Source organism: Heloderma suspectum, chromosome 2 (assembly GCF_057233095.1).
Source record: "Heloderma suspectum isolate Gila_16-S chromosome 2, 16-S_ref, whole genome shotgun sequence".
NCBI classification, from domain to species: Eukaryota; Metazoa; Chordata; class Lepidosauria; order Squamata; family Helodermatidae; genus Heloderma; species Heloderma suspectum.
Window position 1 is genome coordinate 160,373,263 of NC_139459.1, and position 13,445 is coordinate 160,386,707.

At 43.9% G+C, this 13,445-nt stretch overlaps 1 protein-coding gene across 18 annotated transcripts in view; it reads right to left on the minus strand.

The window, feature by feature from the left end:
• SUPT20H (SPT20 homolog, SAGA complex component) overlaps positions 1 to 13,445 on the minus strand; it is a 98,074-nt gene that overhangs the window by 20,316 nt on the left and 64,313 nt on the right. For 16 of the 18 annotated variants that reach the window (XM_084835431.1, XM_084835429.1, XM_084835422.1 and 13 more), the window contains one exon: positions 3,070 to 3,177. In XM_084835431.1, the coding sequence (XP_084691557.1) occupies positions 3,070 to 3,177 (108 nt within the window). Of the gene's footprint in view, positions 1 to 3,069; positions 3,178 to 3,624; positions 3,791 to 13,445 lie in introns of those variants that run through there. The other 2 variants (XM_084835440.1, XM_084835439.1) reach the window with 1 other exon arrangement.

Here is a 13,445-nt window from a genome sequence, read left to right on the forward strand (position 1 = left end):
TAATGGTGGCTTCCTGCAAAACATGGCTTGCAAATTAGGAACCAGCCTCTGCAATGTGCATTCCTTTCCCCACCCTCTCCAGAGATTTTCCTCTTTTCCAGCAGTAACTTCACAACATTAACTTTCAATGATGGAAGCCATGAGCTTTATTCAGGTGTTCAAGTGGGGCTGTGCCAAGTAGCTCCATCCCCAATGTCATACTTGTCACATAGTTCCTCGCCCAGGCGTCTGCAAATAGCCGCAAGGAGGAGGTCTTCTGCTTCCTGTGGACACTTGGGGCTACCTGACATGCACAACATCAGGGCAGAGCTACTCAGCACAGACCCATCCCTACTGAACGTGTTGAAGTAAGTGCTTTTAAGAATAACTGAATAGGCCTATGGTTAATGTGTAAACCATGCTTCCTCATAACTGTGGCTTGCAAACACACTTCAAATCATGGTTTCAATCTATAGATAATCTCATGGTTTGCGTGAACCATGGTTTGCACTGGTAAATATGTAACATGCGGTTATAGTTAACGCTGGGAGGGGGAAGCACCTCTCCAACATTTACTCCCAAATTGCAAACCATGGTTTGCATGGAGCCTATGTTCCATTTGCATTGGCCCTCTCTTGTGGTCTGTGAGGTCAATATCCATTGGCTACAAAGACACTATCTAAGGCGGACAGCCTCCACCACACCACCTTCCTGTTTAAAGCAAGCCTCTAATATAAAAGGGTGGGTCCACAAACATTTTCAAAAGATTACTACTCACAGTTAACTTTTTTTTTTAATGGCTGTCCATGAGAAACAGTGAATTTGAAGGCCTGTGCTAGAATAAACTCCTCCTCCAAGGTAAGACACTTGCGTTTTCTGGACACAGTACTTAAGAATACTCCTTCTAACTTTCAGAGTGCATAAATTTAAACAGCACCTAGAATTTTATGGAAACTATTTAATGTATTAATCTCCATTATGAATTGTTACAACTGACCAAAACATCCACTACTGGTAGAAATATGAAGAAAGAGTGGTGTTAAGTTATATCCATATTTATAAAATAATCAAGCATTTCAAGCATAGCAACTAGCTCTCTCCAATTAGTGGCAGAAAGAGCTACCACATGTAAACAAATTCCTTCCCTTTCAGAGGTTTTCTTGATGTCCCTCACTCAGGTTGCTGGGTAGAGCCACTTTCAATTAACCCAGAATAATTTCTGTTTGATTTCATAAACACAAGAATTCTCTTTTAATAGTACATTAAATAATATTTTCTGTGATACGCAGCACTTAAATTAAGAGTGGGCTTCATAAAATGGCTGAGCAGAAGTAGGCTTGTGATTCTTCTCCTTCAAGCATGATCCATTCATAATCCCTGCTTCCAAACACCTTGAAAAATGCAGTTGCTGTCACATTCCATGTGAGCAATATTGATTGTATGTGATAGCGAATGAAGTCAGCCTTCATGGCACAGCATCAGTAATACTCATGTGGTTGTTTACTTACCAGCCTCATGCAAACTAATGCCTGTGACTATAAACTATTTTTGTTATGTTACTTGTGTTGAGTTAAGATCCCCATTTGAACTTGGTTGGATGAGTATGCTCCAGCATAATGCTAGAAATTGGTTTGCTGGGTTAACAGTTGTTTCAATTATACAAGGCACATTACAAAGGCATGGATAATTAGGAGTCAACTGCTGTTGAATTTTCACAATCCTGCCCTTATTTCAGAGGGACAAGCATTTGCTCTCAGTCCAGCGCATTAATCTTCCCTCTCCTCTTCAGACTGCTGCACCCACATACATAGGGAGTAGAGTCATTTTTATATATTTAGTGGGAGAGTGAGATACATGTCTCCACCTACTTAAGACACACCCAAGTCTGGCAGCTGTAGCATAAAGGAACAAAATGTTGTAGGGGATTATGAGAACACAGCCTGCTAGCCATTGTCTCCCAAGGGAATCATTATATTGTTACACTAATGAAGTATGGCCATTCCACGACACTTAACTCAAATACATGCATCTTGCAATGAATATTTAATCAATTCCATGGAACATTCTGGCCATCATTATGCAAAACTCTACTTGATTTTATGGGGACAGAAACCCAGGAAAGTCCCCCAAAGTGTTATCCATGATGGCTCACGTCAAATCTATTCTGTTCTTCCTCATGCTATTAGGATAAATTCTCTCTTCACTTACCCCACCCCCCTCCAACTATTTGAATTGTGGCAAATAGGTCATGAAGGTTGTGGAGGTTTAATGAGCGCAGCCAAAAGGCTATGATGCAGCTAAGAAAGTGTGTGGGTTAGTCTGTCTAACTCAGCAGCTTTAACCCATGGTTGAAGCTGCTCTAGCCCACCGTCCTAGTGGGCTAGAGCAGCTTCAACCATGCAAAACCAACAAAGCATCAATAAATAGATTACTTTGCTCAATAGCGGAGCGTTGCATGCAGAAGGGCTCAGGTTCAGTCTTTGGCTATCTCCAGTTAAAAGGATTTCAGGTAGCAGGGCTAGAAAAGAATCCCGCCAGGTATCTTGGAGAGCCACTACCAGTCATAGTAGGCAAACCTGGGTTAGACAGACCAATCGCCTGACTCAGCAGGACAGCTTTATACGTTCAAAATGTTTGAGGATGGGCCAGAACTCGGGGGCAGAGCCCATTCTTTGCATGAGGAAGGTCCCAGGTTCTTCTAACATCTTCACTAAAGAAATATTTAATGTTGTATTCTGGATTTTAATTTTTGTGAACCACCCAGAGAGCCTTGGCTATTGGGCAGTACAGAAATTAAATGAATGAAAGATTCCAGGGCTGGGAAGGATCTCTTCCCGAGAGCCACTGCCAGAACAGGCAAGGATCAGCCAACAGCCTGACTGCATCATGTGTTCTTCAGCACAGCTCTCCCCTGATGTCAACCCCTTTTGATTTTGACTTCAACTGCAGTTATTCCAAGTCCTTTCCATGTGCAGCTGTCATGAGCAAAAGTAACCAACTATCTCTTTACTCTAGGGTATTGCAAGGTGGATGACAGGTGCATACACATATTCCCACGAATCCTATGTTGCCCTCTATTTGTATGCCTACCTGATCTCCCTGTTGCTGAGGTCTTGAAGTTATAGGCTGCTGTGATGGAAATTGGGGGAGCTGCTGTTGCTGCTGGAGAGGGTTGAAAATCAGTGAGCCACCTGGAAGCTGTTCAAGTTTAAAGAAAAGAGGCATATGTCAGGTTGTCTCATTCTTCTGTGATGAGCACAAATGTAGGCACAGATATTACATCTTGTATTCTTTGTTGATTTCACGAAAATGAATACTGCTGTTTCTGAAAAGACCAGTTGGGGTTTTTTTAGCGATTATGTCACCATAAGAGACAGGCCTTTGCTACAAAAGCCCATTCCCGCCAAGACTCTTCACCCCATTTCAAGAAGATCTAGAGGATTTTGATGTAGTGCTTCAAGACCAAGTTCACATTGAGGAAAGAGGCCAAACTCAAAGGAAACAAATGGTTCGTGCAGAAAATTACACTTTATGCAGCCACAAAAAAATGCTCAACCTGCCTACCCAATGACTGTCTGCCAGACACCAACTCATTCTACCCCAAATTCAGTAAGAACAGAATATTGTGACTTACCAAAAAGGATCCTTTGGGATGGTGTGCGGAAGGCATTCACAATGGGTTAAACTCCCCCTATCGCCCAGGAAAAAGCTGGGATCATGTGACAGATTCTCAAGAGCTCTGTTGGTCCCAGGCTCCTCCTTGCCAGTTCCATCTGTCACTATAGCTCAAAAACAGAGAATAGTAGAAACTCTGCCAGGTGGAGACATAAGAAAGACCAGACGGCCATGCAGATGAATCTTAAGGCAGTTATAACATCTGAAAGAATAACCGACTAGAGCCCTGCGGAAGGGCCAGCTTGAGGGCGCAGAGGTCAGTTGCTGTAGAACTGTGTGTGAAAAATAAGAGTGTGGTTGTGGTGCCTTCCCCACACCAACCCTGAAGGAACCCTCTCGGTAAGTACCAGTGTTCTCCAGTTTGGTGGGAGGAAGGCATCCCACGATGGGAAATGCTAAAGCTAATTGACAATTTGAGTGGGAAGAAGGTTTATGAGTTAACTGAGTCTATTGTGATGCTGGGTTACCCTCCTATCAAAGGAGGCATCTCCAGAGGCACGTGTGTCAATTTTATAATGTTTAACGAAAGAATTTGAATTTTTCCAAGTTGCTGCCTTGTACAGTATATCTCAGCCAAGGATGCATTACTGCTTAAAGTGGCCCAGGTGGCTACTGATCTAGTTGAGTGTGCTATAACATGGAGGGGTTTGGGGAGATGCGAGACCTCGTATGCCAGAAATATGCGTGCTTTTAACCATCTAGCTAATGTGGATCTGGACATTTTTTTGCCCACAGCTGTTGGGTGCAAGGATATGAATAAACCTTTTTATTTAAATGGATACATTTAAGGTAGATTTTTACTGCCCTGCATATGTCCAGTTTGTGCCAGTCCCTCTCCTGTGGGTGAGAGGAATTAGGACAGAAGGAGGGTAGGATCAGCTCCTGAGACCTGCGAAACAAGGTGCTAACTTTGGGGATGTACATCGGATCTGTCCTGAGGATCACCATGTCTTTTTGAAAGTTGATGAGCCCTTTGCTTACTGAAAGGGTTGTTATTTCTGATATTCTGCGTGCTGTGCAGAAGTACCGGCTACCAGAAATAAGACTTTTTGAGACAATATTCTAAGTGATACAGATTTAAATGGATCAGAAGAAGCTTTTGTTAATGCTGAGAGGACCCGTAGGCTCCATGATAGGAATCTGTAAATTGTGGGAGGGCTTCTCAGGCTCTCCGGAGGAATCTTTTAAGGTGATGGTGTGTGCTTAATGGAGGGCATCTTGGTTTTGATAGAACTGAAGAGATGGCTGATGTTTGCCAGAGCAAGGTGCTGAGTTTTAGGCCCAAGTTGAGGCCTGCTTGGAGGAAGATAATAAGTTCTTTGATCCCTGCTGTTTCGGCATTGGTCTTTTTTTTCTCTTGCATCATCTGGAGAAAGCCTTCCAAGTGATTTCATATATGCATGAGGTGGATTCTTTGCAGGATGCCAGCAGGGTTTTTGTGACTGCATCCATATAGCCTAGTTTGGAATAGATGGATCTTTCAGTAGCCATGCGGATTGAAGCCATCCTGGATCTGGGTGAAGGACTGGGCTTTGGGATAGAAGTTCTGATTTCTGAGGGCGGAACCATGGGTCTTGATATGCCAGGTACAGGAGTTCAGAGAACCATCATCAGCATGGCCAGAATAGGGCTATCAAGAGGACTGTTGCCTGTTCCTGACTGATCTTTTGCAGCATCCTTGAGAGGATCGGGATTGGTGGAAAGGCATAGTCTCTCTCCTTCAGTCAACTGAGGTTCAGTGCATCCATTCCTTCTGTTCCGTAACGGTGAAATCTGGAAAGGCATCTTGGAAGCTTGTGGTTGTGTTGTGAAGCGAATAGGACCACTGTGAGTAGGCCAAAGCAGTGTTGAACTCCCTGAAATACTGAAGGATGCAGACTCCATCCCCCAGGGACTATCTGCCGTCAGCTCAGGTAGTCTGCCATGTGGTTCGGTGTCCCCTTGAAGGGCTGAGTTGAAACTGAGGCAAGATTCTGTTCTGCCCATAGCAGCAGGGACCGAACGTCTTCACAAAGTGAGTGAGATTTTGATCTGCTCTGGCAAATAATTTGCACCTTTGTTGTAATATTGTCTGTACTTATGAGAACATGTGAGCATTTGACGTTGACCCCAAGTGTACTGCTCTGCATTCTAGCCAAATGATGCTGCATTTCTTTTCTGATGGCTGCCATTTCCTTTTGGCTACATAGTTGTTGCAGTGGGGGGGCCATCCTTCAAGGATGGCATCTGTAGTTAGTACGATCCTGCCTAGTTGCTGGAATGGTGTGCCCTTCTGAAGGTCTGGGAGGCATTGCCACCAAAGAAGAGAAGCTCTGATTTATTAAGGTGGATTACACGATGTTCCTTCCTGGCAATCTGGAGCTGGAAGGGTAGTAGTAGCCATTGTAAGGGGCAAGAATGCAGGCTGGCCCATGGAATGATGCCAAGGCAGGAGATCATGAGGCCCAGGAAGTGTTTCCGATCCATTAAGTCTGCATTGTGTTGATTTCGAAACTTCTTTCGGGTTTATAGTTTGAACATTCTGTTTGGAAAGGAACAGGTAGCTCTTCATGGTGTTGAGTACAGCTCCAAGATGGAATAGAGATTGCGTTGGTGTTAGTTGGCTCTTTTTCCTGTTTATGATAAATCTCTGCTGATGAAGGCAGGTGACAGTTAAGGAAAGATCCAGTGAAGCTTTGTGACTGCAAGGAGACCAGATGAGTAGGCCATGTAGGTACTCATTTTAGGTGTAGATGGGCCAACAGGGACACCATGATCTTGGTGAAGACTTGGGGTGAAGTTTGGAAGTTACAGGTAAGAAAATAAATGTTTTTATAGCCAGAAGAATTATAGCAATAATAGAAGTAGCTTTTTTAAGGAGGAGAGATGAGAAATAGTTTTTTCCTGGGTGAAAGGCAGGGACAAAATGCCAAGGAGGAGCCTGGGACTAACAGAGTACACATATGGTCCCTGATTTTCCCCAGGCGATAGCAGGAGTTAACCCATTGTGGGATGCCTTCCTCACACCAACCTGGAGAACTATATGTTCAGCATAGACCATGGCCTGAGAACCCAAGTATCTGCACAACAACTGCAAAAGGGGGTGGGCAGCAGTATTGCTAGGCCTGGGTCCATGGGGTCCTGAGTCTTTTCCCCACAGCTCCAGATCTATTCCCCAGAGCCCTAAGTGTCAATTGGTGCCAATGGAAGGTTGTTGTTTTCAGCTTAATTGATATGAAGGGGGCAATTTTGAAGGGGGACTGCAGCTGGGAAGGAAAGTGTCAACCCTCCCCTCTCCACATGCTGCTATACCCACCAAAAAATCCCCCCCCCCACACACACACACACCCCAACATCAATTAAACTTGTAAAAATCTTTATTTGGTGCCAATGAGAACTTTTTTCTAAGCTTAAATGTGTGTGTGTGGGGGGGGCTTTTCAGAGGGAGTGCAGTTGGAGAGTGAAGGGTTAACTCTCCCCTCCCGGTGTGCTGTGGCACCTAAAATCTCCCCTCCCAAAGGCAATGAAGCTTTAGAAAAAAACCTTCCATTGTTGCCAATGGAAGCTCCCCCCCTCCAAGTTTAATTTCATGGGATCAGAACAATTATCCTCCAGGAGGGGGAGAGAGGGAGAGCAGTGGAGCATTCTAAGGCCTCCTGCGAGGCCTTGGCAAGGCACTTTGCCGATAAAATTGATCAGATCAGGAGTGTTATTCCGTGTGCCGTGGATACAGTTAGCAAGTGAGAGGTGGCCTGTGGCAAACCGGTTTTGTGGGATCGGTTCCAGCTTCTTCCTTCTGATGAAGTGGACAAGGTGCTTTCACCTGTAAAGCTGACCTTGATCCTTGCCCATCTTGATTCTGCTTACTTGATCCTTGCCCATCTTGGCTCATTATGAACTGCAGAGGGAGACTGGGTGAGGGGATCAGGGCGGTGGTGAATGCCTCCCTTGAGGAGGGAGTGATGCCATCAGCCCTCAAGGAGGCAGTGATAAGACCGCTCTTAAAGAAGCCCTCCTTGGATCCCCAAGTCTTGAACAACTCTCGCCCAGTCTCGAATCTGCCATTTTGGGGCAAGGTGATTGAGCGGGTGGTGGCAATGCAGCTGAAGGCACACTTGGAAGAAGCCGATTATCTAGATCCATTTCAATTGGGCTTCAGGACTGGGCACGGGACAGAAACGGCCTTGGTCGCCTTGGTGGATGATATGAGGAGGGCTCTGGATAGGGGCAAATGCTCCTTCCTTGTTCTCCTCGACCTCTCGGCAGCTTTTGATACCGTTGACCACGGTATCCCCCTGGACCGCCTGGGCATTGGAGACACCGTATTACGGTTGTTCTGGTCCTTCCTCTCCGGCAGGTACCAGAGGGTATTACTGGGAGAGGAGGTTTCACTTGCGGGGTGCCACAGGGTTCCATCCTCTCCCTGATGCTAATTAACATATATGTGAAGCCGCTGGGGGCTATCATCAGGAAGTTTGGGGTGCGGTGTCATCAGTATGCGGATGACACGCAGCTCTACCTCTTGTTCAAATCTTCACCAAGGTTGGCCGTAGAATCCCTGTCCAAATGTCTGGAGACAGTGAGTGGCTGGATGGGGAGGAATAAGCTGAAGCTGAACCCTGACAAGAACAAGGTACTTTTGGTGGGAGACAAGAGGAGGTTGGGGGATGTTGACCTGGTGTTGATGGAGTACGGCTACCCTTGAAAGACCAGGTCCGCAGCCTGGGGGTCATTTTAGACTCCCAGCTGTCCATGGAGGCTCAGGTGTCAGCTGTGAGCCAGACAGCGCTGTACCAACTCCATCTGATACGGCGGCTGCGCCCCTACCTTCCCAACCATCTGCTCCCATCAATAGTACATGCCCGGTCTCCTCTCGTCTAGACTACTGTAATGTGCTGTACGTGGGGTTACCCTGGAAGACAGTTCGAAAGCTGCAGCTGGTACAGAACGTGGCAGCTCACCCAATTAAAGGCAGATGCCGACATGATCACATCAACCCGGTGCTGAAGGAGCTGCACTGGTTACCAGTTGTTTTGCGGGCCAAATTCAAGGTGTTGGTTTTGACCTTTAAAACCCTATATGGTTCCGGCCCAGCCTACCTTAAGGAGCGCCTCCAGCAACACCAGACAGGCCACCTAACAAGATCAGCCTCGGATGGCCTTCTCTCTGTCCCATCAGCCAGGACAGCTAGTCTGGTGAGGCCAAGGGAGACGGCCTTCTCTGTGGTGGCCCCCACTCTGTGGAACTCCCCCCCTAGGGAACTCTGCCATGCCCCCTTAATGAGCTTCTGCCATGCATTAAAAACATGGTTGTTCAGGCAGGCATTTGGGGTGGGTTAGGGTATTTTTAGAAATATAATGTTTTAAAATAGAATTTTATTGTTTTAAAACTGTTGTATTGCTGTACATTGCCCAGAGTGGCTGGGTGACCAGCCAAATGGGCGATTAAGAAATTCAATCAATCAATCAATCAAGTGGGGGTGGGGAGATGAGTGGGCAAGAAAGAGAGAGAAAAACCTCCTAAGGAGTTAAACAATCTAGGGAGGAGGTCCTTCTCCAGGTACCCCAAGTGTGTGTTAGATCCTGGTCTTGTGCGTGTGTGTTATGGCTTCTGAGCCTGCTCTGCTTATGTCTTCCTCGGTGTATGTGTTGGGCTTTGAAAGACCACACCACATGGAGAAACAACCCCAGAAACTGCAGAGCAGAAAAAGGAAGAGATTTCTCCCGTTCTCTGCTTTTTCTTTCTAGGCTGCCTCTCTCTCCTTCATGCTGTCCAATCCTAGCTCCATCCTTTCCCTTCTTCTAATCCCCACCTCCAAACCTGCCTGTTCATTCTGAACTGTCCCCTCTACTTTCTTTCCTAATCTTCTTCCTTGCTCCTTTCCTACCTCTTCGGCTCCACTTTCCAGCCTTAGCTCCTCCCATCACCCATCTAGCTTTTTAAACACCCCACCCACAATGGAATTTTACTTTGAATGTAATTTATGAATTAAATTCATGTGGTAATGATGAACAGGGTAATACACTGAAGGGGTATTCATTAAATTTTAAAGCAGCATCTGGATGGGAATTGGACAATTAAGTGGGGATGACCTCCTGATTTGCCCTTGGCTTGCTTCTGGTTTAGTGTTCTTGTCAAATTTTTAAACTCTATTTTGGTGCAAAAGTTGCCATTTTTAGGTTTTTCATACCATTACAAATTAATTTTAATTGAAGAGGAACTACTGATAATCTAGGAAAGGGTGCAAATTAATGAAAATATTTTATTTGAGGTGATTTTGGTGAGAAATGAATTGGCTGGCTTTGCCTTCTGTGAAATTTAAATAAATCCTAGTAATTATTTCTAAATGTATATATAATGCTATGAATTAGCGAGTGCAAATTTTATGCAGACTTGCATCCAATGGGTCTGGGCCCCAAATCTTTTAAGTACCTAGCAACGCCTCTGTGGGCAGGGAAGCAATCACAATCTGAACTGGGAACAGAACATAGGATACTCACCGTGAAGGTTCCTTCCTCTTCAAAGCAAAGGAGGTGTCCGCAGTGGGTTATGTCTCCCTACTGCCAAGGGCAAAGGAGGTTTTTTGCTTAGTCCCTCAGCCCTGGCTCCTCCTCTCCAGTTTGTTTGTGTCCAAGCAACAGGTAGATTGAACTGTTAAATTAAGCCTCAAAGGTACTGAATAACAGGTTAGAGTAAGCATAGATCTGTCGGGCTGATGTTATAGCTGCTAGGAAACAAATCTTTTGAGGGAGCAGATGGAGAGAAATAGAATCTAGAAGTTCAAAAGGAGGCTTGGTGAGAGCAGTTAAGTACTACCTGTAGGCTCCAATTTAGAAAATGATGCACCACCGGAGGGCTTAGCAGCACAGCCCCTCTCAAGATGTGTTTGAGGTGGGCCTATCACATTCACAGACGGCCTCAAATTCAGACTTGCTGTTATCTCCAAATGAGGTTATATGTACAGACACAGAGATAAACTGATGGGACTGAAAGAAGAGCATTGAGCAGGGGGTTGGACTCGATGGCCTGTTAGGCCCCTTCCAACCCTACTATTCTATGATTCTATGACTATTCTAAGACATTCATTGTACAACTTTAAACTTGTGTCCCATTACTGGGCCACACCACCTGTAGTGCACTATGAATATTTTTTATAAATCCTGTAATTATCTTGTGAATAGCACAATTATATTGTAGGACATTGCCATCTAACATTTAGAAGAGAATTACATCTATAGATTACGAGTGACACATCGCTATCATTCAAACCACAATTGGTATAATACTCTATATAATATTCTCTGGTTCATGTGAACAATACATTCTGTATTCTTCTGCCTTGATCTACTATAATTTTTGATATGCCAGGACTATTGCATGTAATGGGGGTGGTGGTATGAAAATAGAAGGATAAAAACCTCTTTTTATCCAAAATCCTAAAGTGACATTATTTTGCCGCAGAAATTCTAACGTTTCACATCCGTCAAAAATACTTCAATCAATATACTTTTTGTGTGTGGAGAAATAAAATATTGTCAATATTTTGTCAGAGAATTTACTTTTGGCTGACCTCACGACAGAGGTCAATTCATGGAAGAAAATTCTTGAGTGCATCCTGGATGTCATTCTTTTTCTTTCTGAACGGGAACTGAATTTTTTGGGTTCTAATCAACACATAGGTGATCACAGCAATGGACACTTTCTAGGCATAAATGAACTGCTAAGCAAATATGAACCACTTCTATTTGAACATGTTAAAAAGGTTTGAGAGTCATAAGCGAATCAAAAGTGCATGCAAGTACATTATTTCTCCACGCACATACAGAATGAATTCATTGAACTTTGTGGCTCATTTGTACAAAAATCTATTCTTGATGAGATCCAAAATGCCAAATATTTTTCAATAATTGTTGATGTTATGCCAGATCGTTCTAATAAGGAACAACCCGCTATTCTAATTCGATATGTAAAGATTGTCAACACAGCTCAACATTTTCAATTGAAGAAAGGATTTGTATTTCGATAATTTCACAAAAAAAACTGGAAGGGAAATTGCTGCTCAAGTTTTAACAATTCTAGAGGAGTTTGGGTTAGATTTTCAAGTCTGCATTGGTCAAGCCTACGATTATGGATCTAACATGGCTGGCAAGTATAATGGAGTACAATCAATTCTCCTTGAATGTAACTGAAAGTGCATTTTCTCCAGCTGTGGAAACCACACATTAAAAGTTGTAGGTGTTGACTGTGTCGAATTGTGGAAAGAGGCAATCATTTACTTTGGAACTATACAGCAAATGTACAACTTATTCAACAGCAGTCCACAGAGGTGTGAAATACTGAAGCAACATCTTCCCATTTCACCGCATGGGATGTCCAAAACTAGGTGGTCTGCACGGATTGATGGTGTACGACCAGTTGCACATCATTTGGATAAAGTAAGAAAGGCCTTAAGTGAACGCGAATCTCTCATTCTCACTGTACAGGCTTGAACTGAACTTGATTCTATCCAGAAATACATGTCCAAACTTGAATTTGTTCTAATGTCATCTTTGTGGGTTAAGTTACTTACAGTGACCAAGCATAGTAATCTGTTGATTGAAGCATGTAATGCTACACTTGATGTTGAGAGGGATAACACTTAAAGTCTCACTGCTGACGTTCAGCAGGTTTGTGAACAATGAGTGTGGCCAAATTAGTAGCTCAGAGTCAGAATACTGGCATTTTGTCTGAGTTTACCTGCAATCGCAAGATGTGTGATGTTGAGCGACATAATATATTAGAGAATCAATGTCTTCTTTTTTATTGTTGATTCCATTTTATAGGGTCTTAGAAGGCAGTTTGAATCACTTAATGTAATTTGTAACCTGCTTGGGTTTCTCTGGCAATTTAATAGCTTGAGTAGTGTGTTAATCTGGTACTAAAAGGGTTAAATAACATTGCTAACAAAGAGTGAAGATGGCTAATTTGATCTGGAATGGTTGAATTACTTGAGTGAGGGTTTTGGGGAGACCTACAAGAGCCCCTGAAAGACCCCAGATTCATATTTACAAATCAGTCCAGACTCTTGACCCAAGATGAATCTGAAGTTTGATTCTACACTAGATGACATTATTTCACTGAGACGCTAACTAAGATTTTGCAGGACTGTCTTTGAAGAAAGGGAAAAAATGTAGCTGTCTTTACTAGCGGCTTCGCAGAACTTGTTCAAGGCCACTGTGTGCTGGAAGAGGGTATGAGTGAGATGAACAGAAGAACTGAGCAGGCTCAAATGCCTACTAAAAGGAGGAAAAGTACTGTTCTGACATCTCGCAGTGTAAACCTGCTGATGAGAGAATGTCCTTACTCGACACTAGTTGGGTGAGGGAAGCTGTAACCTTGAGCACGAGTGACAACTGCAAGGAGGTGTTCGAGCGGATATTACCAAAGATGGCCAAAGATGACCATGAATTCAAAGAACATGTACCAGGGACAAATACGTCAATCAAGATAACATGCCCAGATGGCAGACTTTGGGCCAAGTTTTGGGACATTTCAAAGTAACCCATTTGTAGTGGTGCCAGATATGTTCCCCAGACACGTGAGATTATGGGAGACAGATGAGATACCTTACTTCTGATTGGTGAGCAAGTGGTCTAACCACACATGCACCCCAATTTGACTGGAAGCTGGTTGTCTCATTACTCATTGGGACCCCCCACCTTTGACCAGAGCAAGTGTATAAAAGTACAGGTAGTAAGAGCTCATTTCTCAAGCTGTTATCCTATTAGCCAAATTCATAATACCAGCTTTGACAATTGCAATTCTTTGAATTA